Source organism: Motacilla alba, chromosome 1 (assembly GCF_015832195.1).
Source record: "Motacilla alba alba isolate MOTALB_02 chromosome 1, Motacilla_alba_V1.0_pri, whole genome shotgun sequence".
Classification (NCBI taxonomy): domain Eukaryota; kingdom Metazoa; phylum Chordata; class Aves; order Passeriformes; family Motacillidae; genus Motacilla; species Motacilla alba.
In genome coordinates, this window is record NC_052016.1 from 76,023,282 (window position 1) to 76,041,140 (window position 17,859).

The following is a 17,859-nucleotide window of genomic DNA, read 5'->3' on the forward strand; positions in this document are numbered from 1 at the left end:
TGTTCGGCTACCACTTTTTGTATCACCCAGTTCATTAATAATAGTGGGAAATTTGACATTTTAGTCATTTGAATTCGGCAATGCTTTAAATGAAAAACCTCAGTATAAAAACAAATATTTTGACTTTTAAAAGAAGAAGGTGTACCTCTCTTGACACTCCTTCAACATTTACTATGGTGAATTCCTTATTATACAGTGTGATGATAATGTAGAGGCCTCTTGCCTCCAAGCTGTGGAAACTAATAATGCTTTATTAGAAACAAAATACATATCAACTGACTTCTTATGAATAAGGTCTTAATGACTGTCATAGCTAGAAGCCAAAGAGCAAAGATTTTTTTGTTGGAACTAGTTCAGTCTGATGTAGAAAACATCTTACAGGAAATGCTTCTATTATTATGTATTTTTTAAAATACGGCAATGCATATGTGTGGAGCCTAATCACATAAAGAGCTACAGCCAAGAGCAGAAGGAAGGCAAAAGGATTCTGTGGTGGAGGAATGGGTGTGGTCAGATGATCTGAAAACTAGAAGGTCTGGCTTTCAGAATTTAAGGCAGGCCTGAGGTATTCTGCTGATCAGTCACTGCAGGAGATGAAAAGGAGATGTACAAGTGTAAATATAGGTATTTGTGATAAAAATAGTGTTAGAGACTTGTGCTGTTTTTGGAGGAATTTCTTGCCAGGACTTTGGATGGACTAGTTTCTTGCCAGGTTAGATGGACTTTCACTATCCCTGAAGGCACGTCTGAAGTTTTTCTGAATTTCTTTGGAATTATGTTTGGATTTCCCACCAAATGTTTGAGGGTCTAAATCTAGGACTGGCATGTCTTAAAACCATTTAGGAGCCGCTTACTGGACTGGCCAGGGCGGCTTTAATTTTCATTTAGAGTTTCCTGACGCTGTTTTTAAATTCAAATTACACTGGAGTTGCATTCCTGTTTGTTTTTGTTTTGCATTCCAGCTGAGTTGTTTTGCTTCGGTGGTTGAGATCTCATTAAAAATGTCTGAGCATAATTTACTAGTACAGCATAGTACAGAAAGCTGTAACTCTGCTTTCTCACAATCTCATTGACAAAGCTAAAAACTTTTTGTTTATCTCCCTATGGTCTGAAGATGAGCTGTTCACTGACCTGTGAATAATGTGACAGTTCCAGATCTTTATGAGCTGATATTTTTAAACTAATGGGACCCTCATAATCTCTAGTCCACTCACCTTTTCAAATACACAGATACGAACACACAGAGTTCAAAATAGTGAAGGCCAAGGAAAAATGCTTTGATGAGCTCTAGTCTGCCTCTTTAGGCAAGATTCTTTTCATTTCCAATCCCTAACATTTAAATCTTACCCTGATGATTCTTGATTGTCTGTGCTACAGATTAAAATAAGATTTTTTTTTAATTTGCATTTTAAATTTTAATGACTTAATCTTTGATATAGAACTTGAAAGCTCAGAGGCAAGAGGAAAGCCTTAAGGACAAAATGGCAGTATTTTGTAGGACTAAAATGCTTGGGTTTAAAATTTCAGACTACCTGGCACATTTTTAGTGCTGACTGTAAAAGGGAGTGTACCTGTTTCTTAGATTCATTTATGCATACTGCTTTTGGGTTGGGACACTATGCAGCAGCTTATTCTGGATGCTGTGCACATGTGAAACAGAAATATTGTTTTGCCCTAAAAAATATTAAAAAATTAATATAGGATGAGAAAAAAACCCAGTATTAATTAAATGTTTGAGGATGAAAGAAACACACTGGACTCTCATGGATACAAGAGGAGTTACAAACCTCTTTATAGTTGCTTTTCATTTGGTTTAATTTTCACAAAAGTAGTCTCCTTTTTCAAAGTCTTATGATTAATTTCCCTTAGCAAATGGCTTTAAAAGTACTTAATAGAAAATAAATCCAAAATCCTTCTATGCAAACTACTACTTCTTGAGATGAAGAAGTTCCAGTTCTCATTGCTTGAAAATATGCTGAAATATCAAACTTTCTGTCATACTGGGACTGACTACATCAGATGTCCAGCTATACCTAAGCTGTAAAAGTGGATCAGAGACCTCTCTACCATCTTGGGACAGTGCAGATAAAATTATAGTGAAAGTGGTAGCTATCTAAAAAAACTGATTGCTTGATAACCTACCTGAACAGTTTCTAGAAAATTCAGTTCACATATGCTTAAAACCTTACATAAATATTTTAAAAAGGTATTTTATAGCCTATTGCAAGATAAATAAGCCTCACCATAGCCCTGAGCATATTTTTATTGTGTGGGAACCAGATGCAGCAGTCACATGTTTTCTACACACACTGTGCCAATGCTTGCTTGACACCAACAACTAAGGTTAAAAAAAAATGGAATGCAGGTAGGAGCCTTTCAAAATGCCAGAATTTTAAACTCTAAGAAATATTTGGAATTTCACAACTGGTTAAGATACATGCAGACTTTGGACTCTAGTATTAGTTTTGTGTTTATATCTTTACTTTCTAGAAAGATCTCTAGTTGTTTAATGCTTCTTTTTGTTTGTTTGCTTGTTTGTTTATGCTGGGATATTTTTGGGAGTTTTTTTTTTTTTTTTTTTTGGGAGGTGGTTGCGATTCTTTTTGTGGCTTTTTTTTTTAACCATAAGCTTTTTTTTAGTAATTGTTGGGCAGCAAAAGCATAGAAAAGAAAAATCTGGTCTAAGTGCAATCCTTTGTGGCATCCACAATGTTTTATTGTCAGTGTAAGCATTATTTTTAAGCTTTTGCCAGAATCCGAAATCTTCACCTTCCATCAGTAAAGAAAGAGCCACAGGTCTCAGTGTCTCCCCTCTGTTTAGATTTGTGAGCAACACACTTTACTTCTGCAAAAATAAGAAAAGGATAGCTCTGTCACCCAGAGAACCAGGAGTGTTTCTGATTTTTAGGGAGTGCTTCTGTCAGTTTTCTGGTGCTTCTGTAAATTTTAGCAGCCTGACAGTGGAGCTGGTTGTGAGCTTTCCAGCACAAGACTGTTTTCTTGGAAAATGCTGCTTTACAAAAATTAATCCATTTGCTAGAGAGAGTCAGTTTTGCCCGAACTCCAAAGTCAATGTTAGCGTTTGGGGCTTTTTTAACTTAAGGGAGAATTTTCTGTCATCAAAATGTCATTATGTTCTGCTTGATGCTTTCTCTAGGAAACTTGGTATTCACAGACCACTCTCAAAGCAAAACATGAAATCTTTTGAGTGGCTCAACTCCCAAATGATTTTTTTTTTTTTTAATATCATGAGTCTTGGAGGCTTTTAACCTGATTTGACGTAAGGGAAGAAGTCAGTGACTGGAAAACTGTTGCAGAGCAGCAGAACTGCTTTCTGCCCTTGCCCTCTGCATCAGCTGCTGGCCACTGAGTCTGAAAACATCAGCAGGGCTGGATGGGCTCACCTGTGCTCCAGGTGCTGTGCCAGGGACTGATACCATCTTCCCCTTAAGCTCACCACCTCAACCCATTCTGCAGCACTCCTCTTGCCCCTGCAGGCTCTCAGCACACCAAGTGTTCCCAGGGCAGGAGCTCCCAACAGGGAAGGGGCAGGGTGACAGGCAGAGCGGCAGGGCAGGGATGCACATGGCTGTCACCAGGCAGGGAAAAGCCACCATATTCGCTGTGAGCAGGGCTGTGGCCAGCCCTCAGCCATTCCAGCCTGTCAGACTAAACTTGTGCAAGGAGAATGACCGAATTGGACAGCAAACCTGACCTGTCTTCGGGGCATTTGGATTCCTAATCTCGCTGACAACGCTCACTTCCTTTTTTTGTCACGTTTTCTTTTAGATTCCCGCAGAAGGACAAAACAATCCCACGGGACAAATGTCAGCTTTCAACATACGAAAACAGTCTCCTAATCAAGGCGGTAATACTGAGTCTCCTCCATTTCCTGCTCCAGGGGCCCTTGCAGGCCGAGGCGCAGCCTTGCTCCTGTCCAGGCCTCTCCATGCCCCTGGCGCAGCTCCCTCACGGGGCAGTGGCCGGAGGGCGATCAGGGCCGTCGTGACCCGCTTCAAGTGCCAAACTCTGGGTGTTGTGCATAAGCTGTGGCTGGCAGGGATTGAGGCCAGGACATCCCACTGGGCAGCGGAGTGCAGTGGAGCCGGATGGTGCAGGGCAAGGGGGTGTGGTTGTCATGGAAAACCCACAGGAGCAAAGTGGCTGCAAGGAGAGTGGGAAGATCCATAGGTCTCCCCACCATATCTTTGACTCGTACAGGGAAAAAGAGAAGAAATTGAGGGAAAATAGAATGGGGAAAGGGGAGAAAAAGGACATTTAATCATTGTCTGATGGGATTATTTATTCCTCTGGAGGAATAAAACTCAAGGAGGGCTGGAACTTGCTTTCTATGCAGAGAAATAACCAGATGCAAACTAGAAACATGATGAAATTTTCCATTTCCCTGAACCTCCAAAATATTTCTATAGATTGAAAGGTTTTGAGATGCACGAGCACCTGGTTCAGGTGCGATGTGCCAAGCTCAAGTGCACCAAAATTCACGTAGCCACAGCAGGGAGCTCCTTGGCTCTACTGTATTGAGGACATAAATTTTTATAGTCAAATAGAGACAGGGATGAGCTGCATCTGCCTGTGCTCATGTGACCTAATCTGTAGTATCAGATCGATGTTTGATTTTTTTGCTGAAGCTCGGGAGAAAATTCATTAGGCCAGAAAAGAGTACTGTTCTGCTAGCCCAGGATCTCAGGCATTAGCAGATTGGTTGCTAATCTGCTAAACACTTGTCAAGTGTTTCTTGACAAGAAAACAATATATATTCCTGGGCTACCAGCTTTACACAAGGTTTCATGAAACATTCATTGCATGTAGCTATTTAAAAAGCCACGATTTCTGAGAAATCCAAAGGATTTTTGACAACCTACTGGAGGTATTCAGGCAAGCCTGGGATGCCACCATTTTTTTGAATTCTTTCAAGTCAGATTTTAATAAATATTTTTAAGATAAAAACTAGCTCAATAGGCAGTGAACAGGCTGATGCAGAATTCATGCGGTGAGGATAGACTAGTTTTTGTTAATCTACCATGATTTTCAGCTCATTCTTACAAACAGCATTTTTCCTGTCCCTGGTCATTTGTCAGTTGGCTGGATCAATGTTGCTTAAAAAGGAGAAAGCCAAACCTGGGTATCAAGGCCAAGAGAGGGAAGCACACATCTGTGCTATCACAGCCATGGCTCCTAAAACACTGCCACTTCTCTAGCACCTCAGTCTTGGAGAGAGCAAGTCCAACACAGAACCAGTGAACATTCACAACTAGGCAACATCAGTGATGAGTCCAAACCTTTCATTCCTTCTCCTTCACTAGGCAGTATGGACATATCTATAGGGAATTGAAACAGGCACAGTTTGAATTACAGACATATATACATTTTCAGACTGAATTTTATCTTTTACAGATCTCTTTTTATTCTTTTTACAGAATTTTATCTCTTTTTTCATCTACTTTTAGAAAAAAAAGTATTTAAAAAAAAAGTAGAAAAATACTTTTTCTACTTTAGAAAATAGTAGAATAGAAAATAGTAGAATAGTAGAAAAAAAAGTATTTAGAAAAAAAAGTATTTAAAAATTCACTATTAGCCATTGTCACTAAAGATAAATGTTTTGGTGCTTTATTATACTTCAGTCTTCCACTCACCGTAGCTATTTGTCATTTTTTAATGTTATCATTACAGGTGTATTGAATGCAAGGAGTACATTTTCTTATAAATCAGAGCAGAATGCCAAAACACAGCTCTGATAAATTACATATTACTGACTGCATGTGTTCTCTCTGAAGCATGTTCTTTCTGCATACAATATTTACAGTCTAATTACTGAACACTAGATAGTGATGTCTCCTGAAATTTGAAAATCCTTTTGCATGAATGCTCAGAGTGAGGAATGAATGGAGAAAACCATGAGGGTCTTTAGAGGAAAACACAAGACACTCTGTACTTTTCATCTATTTTTTTTAATTAATTGGCTGTATTCACAAAAAAATTTGCATATTTAATATTTTATCCTCTCTTCTCTGGAAAAAATTTGGGGCAAATATAGCAATTAAAAAGATGGACTTTCTGTTTGATCTGAACTTCTATATTTTCATTTTAATAGGCCATGTTAAAATATCACAACAATATTTCCTCTTACCTCAAACAGGCTGATGATATGAAACTTAGGTGGACTGACAATACTAAACAATAGTCATTGCATATTTTTGCTTGCCAAAAGGGCCAAAACCCTCATGGAAAAACCAAAGGAGATAAACATCAGTTTTGTACTACAGGGAAGAATCCATATTCTCCCAAATCAAGTGAATATCATACTGTTACTTTCCCAATACACTAAATATCAGCCTTGTTGGACAAAGATATTTTAAGTTGTTTTCAAAAGTAAGTAAGGCTTCTATGTTTGTTCAGCATGTCAGTCTGTGTCTTCCAATAACCTTTGAAACCATACATCAATTTTAGTTAAATTTGATGTAAAGGTATTGCTTTGAATTAAATTCAGATTAAGATTAAGTAACTGACTAGTAAAGAAACTCTGTTCATTCAGCCTTTGAGGAAAAAGCTTCAGAGGGAGTCTGACTGTTTGAGAAACATGAAAATCCACATATTTTGAGCTGGGTGTAGTTGGAGTGCCACGTGGTCACCTCAAGTTTAGCTGTCATTCAAAGGTTGTATCCTGTCACACATCTGCAAATACAAAACCCACAGACAACACCCCAGGAAACAGGATTCATTAGTTTGACTTTCCTGGGATTACTGTGGTATGCAAATTTCATAATTCCTTTATCAGATCTGTGAAATGTATTTACATCAGAAACAGGCAAAGCAGTTTCATATTAAGGATGAAACTGAATTTAGTTTGCTAAGCTGAGCTTCTGCAGACCTTTCAAGGTGAAGCTACAAACTTTTCAAAAAGCAATCTGGGTGAAACAGGTGTGATAACTGAAAATTCAATCTGTACTAAACTTTCACCTATTTCAACCTATGTAATAGTACTGTAGGTTGACAAAGTTTTTCTGCATGTCCATTTTCAAGACATGTTTCTCTGCATTTGCAGATAAGAAGAGCCCCTCTGTTGCAATTAAAAGCAGACAACAAGCTACTCATGATATTAATAAACGACGGACCCTTTTGCAAGATAACAGCTGGATAAAGAAGAGGCCTGAGGAGGAAAGGTAAGAAAAATACAAAATGCATTTCTTCCAGATTTAGTTCAGTATGCCATATACCTTTGCATGCAGCATCTACTTTTGCATGGATGGTATCAACCAGAATTAGGGGAATTCAATCAAATAGCTCTTATTTATTTTTCTTGATGATGTACTGATTGCCTTTTGGAAGTATTAGTTTGCTGAATATTCACTGACTGTTTTTCATTGGGACTTTCGAGTGCTGAGTATTTAATGAACTTCTGCCCTGCAAGTAAAATCACACATTTCATATGTCTAGGTTGCAAGACTATGATCTTTTTCTTTTTGTAAGGAAGAGGATTATAAATCTCAGCAAGTTCTTTTAAGAAGCCTAAGTTAGAATCAGTTTAAATTTCCTCTAGTGTAAACTAGGACTTAAATTACAGCAGAAACAATGCCTTGGGACCATGTTATCATTATCTGGTCTGTGAACAGGTTGTAGGATGAGATCATTCTCACTCCAAAATGTATGGAGTTTTTTACTGCAGAGTTCTGCAGCTGGTGCGATTACAGTGGTAGTGGACAGCTGTGAAATCTGATTGAAGACAGAATACCTTTTGCCAACCAAAAGTTATCTATTTTTAATATTTATTGTTTTTCTTTTGCTTGAAGTGCTGATGAAAACTATGGAAGGGCGGTGCTTAACCAATACAAATCCCAAGAGAGCCTACACAGGTATGGTGGAGTATCTGAACATGTTTCTAATTATATTACCAAACAAAACTGAGTATCCTTTTACTATATCATGAACAGAGCAAAGAACTTGCTTTGTTCAGTTTTAGTCTATACATCTTTTCACTGTAAATCTGACTCCAGTGTCAATAATTGATCACTGCTGTGGATCTGGGGTTTGATCTGTTGAAACCTGGATGGTCTAAAACCCTGTATGATACTTTAATCTGAGACAAAGATACCCTTTCATTAATGATGAGTTGTTTAATAAAATCAGTGACCAAAGTGTCATTTCTAAATTTTTTTATTACAGCAGTAGCACAAATGAAAAGGAAGATCAGAAAGCTGTTCTTGGACGATACAGATCTGATACCACCTTGGACAGGTAGGGCTCTTTTTCTGGATGTATTGTATTTTGTGAATGTTATACCTGTGAGAGGTCTTAAAAAGGAAAGCATGAATGAAGTCAGTGCTTTTTTAAAGTTTTCTTATTTATTAAGCATCTAAGCAAAAGACTTTGAATGATTTTTGCACAAATTTTCAATGAGACAAATGAAAATGTGATTTTAGAAAAGGTTCTTTTGATATCTTCTTTTTATTTTGTACCTGTTTCTGTGTATTCTTTCCTCACAAATGTAAGTATCTTTCCACAGCTGATAACCACTCCTCCCCAATTTCCTCCTTTTCAAACTGAAAACCCAAGTCATATCTCCAATAGCTAAGCACAAGATGGCTAAACCCACAATTGTTTGCAAATACTCTGATCAGTACCAGTATGAGTCATGCCTGTCATATAGGTGCTTAATTTGAACGTTCAGTTCTGCCTTGACCTCTGCTGGGTGAAGACATGACCATGCTTGTGTTTGCAGATTCTTTCTGTGTTGCATCTTCAAAATCCAGCCACCTTTAACATCTGGTATACAGAACACGCTGAGGCTATGAGAACCAACACTTAAATGCACACTGTGAGGAAAGCACACTTTATTTAGTTGAGTTTTAGCACAGTGTTATTTTATTTCATGATCCTTGCTTCTCTTGTAAGAAACAATGCAAAATTGTTACATAAAATTTACCTTCTCCACAGGAATTTGAAAAAGAATAGGCTAGAGACCTGTGCAGTATCATCACCCTGCCTATTCTGGTTCTGAATCCTGGTTCACTGTATTGTTTCATTCATCATGAGGAAGCCATTCTATAACTTCAATTTATCTATTGCTCTTCTTTGTATCTTTTCTATTTCCATATTAGTTCTTTTGATTGGGGAATCCAAATCTCCATGTAGGTATTTAAGATTTGTGCACACCTGTTACGTACACAGAGGAGTAATAACAATGATTTCTATTTCATTTGTAATTCCTCCTGTTGTACTTCATAACACCGAGTTTGCTTTTTTGAGTGCTAGTAAGGATTGAGTTTTAATTTTGACAAGATTATCTATGTAATTCCAAGATTTCTTTTCTGAGTGATAATTGCTGGTTCAGAGATCAGTTGTTTCTCTTGGCAGGCATTACTTTGCATCCAAGCAAAGTGAATGTCATCTGCCATTTTAGAAATCTGACATGTTAGCAGATGACTTCTGAAAAGCTTTGCCAGTCACCATTTGTTTTGACTACCAGGAAGTAATGACATTGGCAAGCAACAGCATCCCACTCTCCTTTTTTTCCAGATAATTCATGAATGTATGGAAGAACACAGGTTTTTGTACAGATCTCTTCTTCCACTCTGGAAACTTTCCATTTTTTTCAAACCTTTGTTTCTAACATTTGAAGCAGTTTTTTCTCTATTACCCACGGGAACTTAGTTGACTTAAGAACACTTAAAACAGACTTCTATGAAGTTTTTTTGGAAATTCAAGTAGCATATATCACCTATGTCACATGTATCCACATGGCCACTCACTTCAAAACAATTTTTAAAGCTTGATTTTCATGCCTCAAACCCTTATTGCTAATTTAGAAGTCATAGGACAAATCCAGTTTCTACAGGGTCACTGAGGAGCACTGTGTTTTTATACTCTATATCTTTCTGGTTTATGCTGAGATATTAAAGTATCTGAATTATTTCAGGTTGTAAGCTGACTTAAGCTTACAACCTGACCTAAGCTGAATCTTTGTCTTTTCATACATACAAATATCCAACATAAAGTGTTCTTAATATGCAACTGATGACAAAGTATACCAAAAAAGTATTTTAGGTGTAAATAAGAATTGTACCAAGTGGAGAACATCCTTCCCAGAGGAAGCAGAAGTATTATTAGGAACTAACTATTTGACAAAAGATTAAACCTTAAAAGTCAGGTAGGGATGAAAATTACCACGCTATTTTTCCATGTACTTAGTGATCCTAAGTCCAGAATAGCTTCCAGCAACACTAAATCCCAACTGCATCTATAGCAATTAGATCTGGATAAATGAGACAGAAGCAAATGACATACTTTCATTGCTTGCTTTATTAATAATCTAATACTTTGGAATGATACAAGTTAGTAGTAAAAGATCAGAGAGCAAACCAGAGACCATTGCAGTGTGTGGTATGAACCTGCTCTCCACATCTTGATCACTGTGCGAAGCATTTCACTGATGTGAAGAAACTACAATAGAGCCAGGGAAAAAAATAAAGAGGAAAGTGAGAAAGGATGGAATAGCTCTCATAAGAAAAATGCCTGACAAGACAAAAAGTCCTGAGCTTGGAAAAGAATTATATAGGGAAACTGAGTAATGAAAGAATTTTTTTCTGTTTGTTGTACTGTAAGAATGGGGAGATACTCGGTAAATGTTTGGGTAATGAATTAAGAAACAAAAAAATGAAACATAAAGAAAGAAAGAGAGAAAGAAAGAGAGAGAGAAAGAGAGAAAGAGAGAAAGAAAGAGAGAAAGAAAGAAAGAAAGAAAGAAAGAAAGAAAGAAAGAAAGAAAGAAAGAAAGAAAGAAAGAAAGAAAGAAAGAAAGAAAGAAAGAAAGAAAGAAAGAAACGGAAAGAAAACAAAACAAAAAGAACATTTATTTTTCCTGTAATGCATATATGAATTGTAGGAGTCACCATCACAGGATACTGTGGAGGCCAGAAATTTAACTTGATTCAGATAAACATTACACGTGTAAATGGACCATTGATCCAGGGGTGTCTGTTGGAAACAGCGTCGTGGGGGAGAACAGAGGATATTCTTTGATTCCTTATCAGAAGCTCAAAAGTTATACAAGAAGTTAAAATAAGGCTTACCTTTCTTTCACTTTTTTTTTTTTTTAAGTAAAAAAAGTGCTGGATTTAAAGTGAGAAAATACGAAACTATGTAAAGCGTTGTGCTGGAATTTTGAAAATACGCGATGAAACGTGAAAGAAATGCTGGTTCGCTGGCGAATGGGGAATGAGAGGGAACGCTCGGGTTCGCATCCGCAGCAGAGCCAGCAGGGTTAGTGAGACCTCTAGTGACCTTGCCAGCAACTGTAGCTGCTGTCGCATCACATGCTGCCCTGACAGGAGAGGGTTCTTTGCAAAATTGGGTTTAAGATTTGCAAAAGACACAGAGCACACACTGGTGCAGATTGTGTCCCAGAACTCCCTGGAAGGCTTTTCATTACGTACAACGGTATGTAATGCGCTGCTTGAAGGCAGGATACAAAATATTTGATATGTAACATCAGATTATACATCTAGGATTAATTATTTTTCATCTATGGCTTCAGTTTATAGATGAGAATAAATAAGTTTTAAAAAAATATATAAGTTGTAGGTCAAGATGTGTTTCAGCTGATTTAATCGAATATTTAAGATCACACTGTCAACTTAGTATTTGTCCTTTATTTCAAAGTACATCACTTTAGCTTTTCAGAGTCCCTCAGTTCTTACTAAAAATATTCCATATATAGGAAGTAAGCTAGAATAAAATAAGAAGTTAATCCGCTTCAGCTATGATAGCTACATGGTGTTTTCTGTGAAAATTTTGAAGTGTTTTAGGCAGCAACTGTAGAATCCATAAAGGGCTTGAAAAATCAGGTGGTTGTGTCTTCATGTAAATTTCATGGCTTAATGAAATCAGTTCAAGCAGAAAGAATCCAACTGTGATAGAAGTTACTCCTGTAGGTCAATACCATGCTTTGCCAGGGATTTTGCACTAAATTATATTCACATCACATTGATCTATTAAATCTGTAAATAAAACAAGACTGTTGCATCTCTCTGGGAATGGTGAGGCAGAGAAAAAGGTAATAGTTCTGTGTGTACTGCTTGAATTAACATTGCTTTCTTTCTGGTATTTTGACCTAATTCAAAGGAGTTGTAATAAATTGTTAGCAACAGTGACGTTTAATACAGTATTATTGTTTGAACATCATCTTGGAAAACTTTTTCAGTGAGCTACTCAGAGTCTTCAGATAATAATGCATTAAATTTATATAATTTCAGCTTCTGTTCTCTACCTTTAGTGATACTTGGATATTTGTGATACTGGGATATCAGTACACAAGGCAAAATGATACTCCATCTTTTAATTTAATTGAAAATGGATTTTAAAAAAAAATTAGAGTGTGTATTATAAATAATTCCTCTGTTTCTGACAGAATTCCAGCTGGAAGTGATACTGATAAAATAAATCAGTCCCCAACTCTGAACCATAAGCAAAACAACAGGTATGAATTTCAGAAACATTATCATCTAAATATTATGCATTATAATTTATCATGTATCATTTATCATGCATTATCATCTAAGTGTTATATATTACCTTAACTTTAGAATTCATGTACACACCAAGATTATACAGAAAAATTATTTGTGTGGCTTATGGCCTGGTTTAGGCTACATTTGACCACCTGACCTCTGGAATGTAGGCATCTATATCTAAATGATCATAGACACTTTTTCTAGTTGTTGAGAAGAAAAAAAAAAAATCATTAAAACCAGAAGAATTTTCCTTAAAGAATCCTATTTCTCCACACAGTTTAAAAGGGACACCACCTCAGATTACACATTTACTCAGCATAATGATTATTTAATAATGATGGGGTTTTAAATTAAAAAAAAAAACAAAAAAGAATAAGAGAATTAGGAAAAATGTGAGTATGTTTTGGAACTCTAGAATTCTCTGCATAAAATCTACCAAAAAATACATAATTCTGAGGAAGAATAAAGAAAACATCTATTTAATGCTTTGTGTGGAAAATGCTGTTGTACACTCACAGTGGAAAACTTGAGAACCAAAACATAAAAAGCAGTTTTTTGATAACCTAGCTGATTTTTGCAAGAGAAACATTTTCTTTGGTCAGAAGGCCAGTCTTTTGATTAAAACAGTTTTAATTTAAAAGAATTTAATTTAAAAGAAGTCAGCACAACATTGTTGATATATTATTTTAAAAGTTGCTATGATTCAGAGGTGGCCACTCTATATATGTCATATAATTCCACAACACTGAAAATTTATTTTCTAAAAACTTCCACCTAGTACCTGATTGAAATTTTCATTTTAATTTAACAAAGTCAGAAGAGCTCAGCCACCATACTTGTAAATGCATCACTTTGTGTCTTCATCAATGTCAGCAGCGTTGTGTCAGTAATAAATTACACAGAACATAGTTGCTAGAGAGCACAGCAATTAAAAGTCATCTTGTGGAGAATTGAGATATTACTCTGAAAAGCAAATCAGTATCTCTGGCATTTAAAGGTCAACTGAGGTCACTCTTTCAAATTATAATTTTGCATGATTATGTTGTAAATCATGCTGATGATGACACATGAAGCATCACATAAATTGAATTTTATGGGGGTGTTTTTTGGAGAGGGTTTTTTGCAGAGCAACAATTAATTCTGAAGTGGGACTTAAGAGCGACTTAAATTGTATGTATTTTTTTTTCCTGCCAGAGAGCAAAATGATTTGTAAAGCACTATTCTTCAATTACTGTTATTATGAATTGCCAATTACTATCATTAAGAGTTGCAGAGGATAAGACAATAACTTTTAGATAAATGTTATGAGAAATCACTGGCTTGGATTTTATATAGGTTAGTTTTACAAACATATCATAACATAAAGCATTCTATGTGAACAAGAAACAATATTTAAAGAAAGAAAATGAAAGATAATATTATTATAGTGTTTAGAGACTAAAGTGTAGGTACAGAAGTCAAGATTTTAAGAAATCAGAAATCACTTTGGATATCAAGTAAAAATCCATTTGTGTAAACATCAGAATCCCTTAAGGTCTCCCACATCTTGTGTCCTTTGAGGTCTATAACCATAGTTATAGCATTTACCATACCTATTTGTATAATTCTGATAGCAGAAATATGATTTCTTTTTTTTTTCTTTTAATAATTTAAAAGGCTACTCTTTCTGAAGATTAACTCAGTATATATATTTCCTTAACAGACAATCTTGGACTCCTAATGCAGCATCCACAGCCACTGCAGTCACTTCTCCAATCAAGAAAAAGAGGTATTCATTACCACCACTGCTTGGTTGTCAGAGTGTCTATAGCACTGCGTTAAGCCTCAGTAATGTAACACAATTACATTAAAAAATTACCTACTTCCTCCTTCAGCTCACTCAAACTCCTCAGCAAGCTTCAAGAATTAAACTTTTACATCCTCTGTCTTTTTTCATGGGGTTTACAACTTTTTTCTCTGTAGAGCCGGTTTTGTGAGCCTGCTGGACATGGCACAATGAGTGCTAACTCTTGGCTGCAGCCCCTAACTCAGCTGGTGTACTTTATTTTCAGTGTCCAGTTTTAAAGCATTGTAGCTCACTGTAACTGTGAAATCTCGATGCCAAGCTTCACCCTATGCTGTTGCAGTGCATATGAATCACACAGTTTTCTTAATGATACACAGCTACCTTTAAAAATCTGGATTTCAGATAGCATTATCTAGGCAAGAATAAAAACAGGGTGTACAACTAAACACATTTTTAATTTAAAATGTACTGCTGGTGATAGCCATAATTTTCTGCATTCTTCCCAGCTGCAAATTCCGTTCATTCATGATTTTCTATTTAATGCATAAAAATGTGATCAGTAGACTGATGAATGTAGAAGTGAAAATGTCATTGTATTTATATTAACAGACCTGTTTAGTGGAAGTTTATGCTGTTTTCAGTCCAGTAGCTCTCTTCAGGTTCTTGGAAGATATGGAAGGCAATCAATGAATTGCACTGCTTCTGGTGTAATTGTTTTTTACCTCAAAAACAATTGCTGGATTGATAGTTACAAGGGTAAAAAAAAAACAAAAAACAAAAAAAACAAACAAAAAAGGAACTGAAAGTGCTTGTGCTATTTATGTGACCTCTAATAGCCTGATTGTGTTTCTTGTGTTGATACTCAACACTCTTTGTGCATTTTATCTGGTTGTCCTTTCCATGAATGATCCATTTATTTGTACCACTCAGATTGCAGAAAAGACCACCTAGAGTCACAGAACATTTTCCACAATAAATAAAATTACTGTACTATGTCCTATTCCTTTCAGTTTTCTGTAAATATGGTCTAAAAAGTATCAACATGCAGTCTTTGAAAATACTGATAATTTAAGAAAAGTTCCAGGTGTTTTTACATCACTTCTACTGTAAAATTCACAGTATGCTGTTCAGGCCCAGAGCATTAAACTAATACTGAAACAATTATTTATTAAAATTTACAGGCAATCTTGGATGCCTCCCCCAGTTTCGAGTAGTAAGACTCTGACAGAAAAAGCGGAAAGCAAACGGTGCGTATCAGTGATCGCTGCTTGTTTCCTAACTCTTGGCTAGAGCTCATTTTGGGAGCAAGAAAGCAGGGCAGTCCTTTGGTGGACTGAGCTTGATGCAGAAGATGCCATGCAAAGAGAAAGCATCCCATGCCTAAGTATTTGGGCTCTTGGCAGCCTGATGCCCAGCATTGACTGGGGCCTGAGCATATGAAGTGCCAGCAACCTGAGGTTACGTGAGTGATCCCAAAATTTTTCTGTCATCCTTGCAATTCTTTCTTCATGGTTTCACTTTGGACTATTCCAATTAATTATCCTCAAGGCAAACGTGTTGTAGAGAGAGCGGCCAGAAGGGCAGGTATCTGTTGGTGCCATTTGGATGCACAGTCAGAGGCTCACCCTTGGCCCTTTTGTGAACAAAACCTCAAAATCTACTAATCTACTGTCATCAAAGTATCCAAGAACAATCAGACTAAAGTTACTTACAGAAAAATGTTTGCTGTTTATTTCTGAAGTTGTGGTTGTCTTCTGACATAATAGAAAGAGAACAGGGAATGTTTCTTGTGCTTTTATCTAAAAGCGGAATTTGGATGGTTTAAATTATTAATAAAGAAACCTTCATTTTTTTTCTTGAGCCCACTATTTTCTGCAGCATGGCCTTCTGCTTCCCTAGTTTTAACCTGGGAAATTTCCAACATGAGTCTCATGTGCGGCAATGATGAAAATGAAATGAAACAAAAATGAATGGATGCACTGTGATGTTAGATATAAGCCTTGGTAGACTATTGCCCTGGGAGTTTATGGAATGTCTGGCACTGGAAGACTTAAAACCAAGTTTAGCAATTATTTTAAATCTTATGCTCTGTTTACTGCCCTCTATCTTTTTGGCCAAGATTCAGTCACTCTCCACCCGGAAGAAATATGGCTCAAAGATGTAAAAGTTTATTTTCTTTGAAGTCAGTCCTTACTAGATGTTCTCAATGTGCCAACTGAGAAGAATTTATCTGGCTTCATTTCAATATCTTGCTAACATCATGGTAATTTTGAAAGCATAGGATAATGTTCTATATGGCATCTACCCAGCTTCCAATAGCAAGCTGGAATTCCTGTGTTCTTCTCAACACTAATTATCCAGTTACTCCTCCAGTCACACAGTTCAGAAAAGACTGAAAACAGGCAAATTCTTTCTGAAGCTTTCATGACCCTTCCTAGATCCTCTAACAATGCTGCTATCACAAACAGCTGGTAAAAAAAAGTGATAGGCATTTAATGATTACTTGGTTTAGCTTTTAAAAATGCTTTGAAAATGTGAAAGCTATTTCAAGTTGTGAATATTATAATAACTAAAAATAGTTATCAAAGGAAAGCCTTTTACTTGCCTGTGAGTTTCAGGAAATAAAGTGCCATGCATAGATGCTAATAAGCAGAGTTTCTAAAGGTCACTATCAGTCTTAAAGACAGTCTTCACATTTGGGAATGGCTGACAGCTTCTGCTGTCCTCAGGAAGGGAGTCCAGCAATCATGGATATGTGGGTTTTCTTGGTCAGGGTTATTTATGTACTTTTGTGATTCTGAGATGTTCTAGACTTTTATAGTTAAATATGATATATAAACTTCCAGAGTTCTTTGCCTCAGTTCCAACTGATTAAACACACTTCACAGAACACTTGAAAGAAATTGCAGCTAGAGCTAAGACCATAAGCAGCTCGCTGTATTTGAGTTTTATGGTTGTGGATTGTGTGCTGAAAACAAACCACTGTCAAAGGGAATAACTGGAGAATGTTAATTGATGAATGATTGTTTTAGTGATATAAGGAATATGGCTTGAATTTAGCATTATGCTACTTGAGTTAAACATATATTCTACATTTTAAAAAATTATCATGGAAGGAAGGGAAAGTAAAAGTAATTGCTTGATTGATCTAAATCTTGCAAAGTGCTTCAATACTAGCATTTTGCTACTTGGTTTCTGAAATGCTTCCTCTTTTCTTTCTCTAGAACCACTTCAGAAAACTCAGAGGCTCCAACCACGTATGTCTTACTTTGCTTCTTAGTAGATTAAGAAATTTAACATGCTCCTTTGCATAAACCTCAATTATTATTTTACATTTATTTATAATACAAACACTGTATAATTTACCTGGGAGGGTTCCTCTGTAGCTGATGTTGCAGAAGTGCATGACGAAAACTTCCTTCCCTGCAGAAATGCAATTATTTGCATATAGCTTAAAATATTTCACTGGATATTTACTCAAATTGAAAAAAAAACCCATTAAAATGCATAAAACATTAAAACCTGCTTTGCAGTTTTAGTTCCACA

The 17,859-nt window shown here is 36.3% G+C and overlaps 1 protein-coding gene across 4 annotated transcripts in view; it reads left to right on the forward strand.

The window, feature by feature from the left end:
* The window catches only part of SCEL (sciellin), a 70,558-nt gene that overhangs the window by 24,386 nt on the left and 28,313 nt on the right, over window positions 1-17,859 (forward strand). For all 4 annotated transcript variants that reach the window (XM_038148667.1, XM_038148647.1, XM_038148657.1 and 1 more), the window contains 8 exons: window positions 3,790-3,868; window positions 7,064-7,181; window positions 7,809-7,871; window positions 8,182-8,253; window positions 12,425-12,493; window positions 14,230-14,295; window positions 15,495-15,560; window positions 17,538-17,570. In XM_038148667.1, the coding sequence (XP_038004595.1) occupies window positions 3,826-3,868; window positions 7,064-7,181; window positions 7,809-7,871; window positions 8,182-8,253; window positions 12,425-12,493; window positions 14,230-14,295; window positions 15,495-15,560; window positions 17,538-17,570 (530 nt within the window). In that variant the 5' untranslated portion in view covers window positions 3,790-3,825. The remainder of the gene's footprint in view (window positions 1-3,789; window positions 3,869-7,063; window positions 7,182-7,808; window positions 7,872-8,181; window positions 8,254-12,424; window positions 12,494-14,229; window positions 14,296-15,494; window positions 15,561-17,537; window positions 17,571-17,859) is intronic.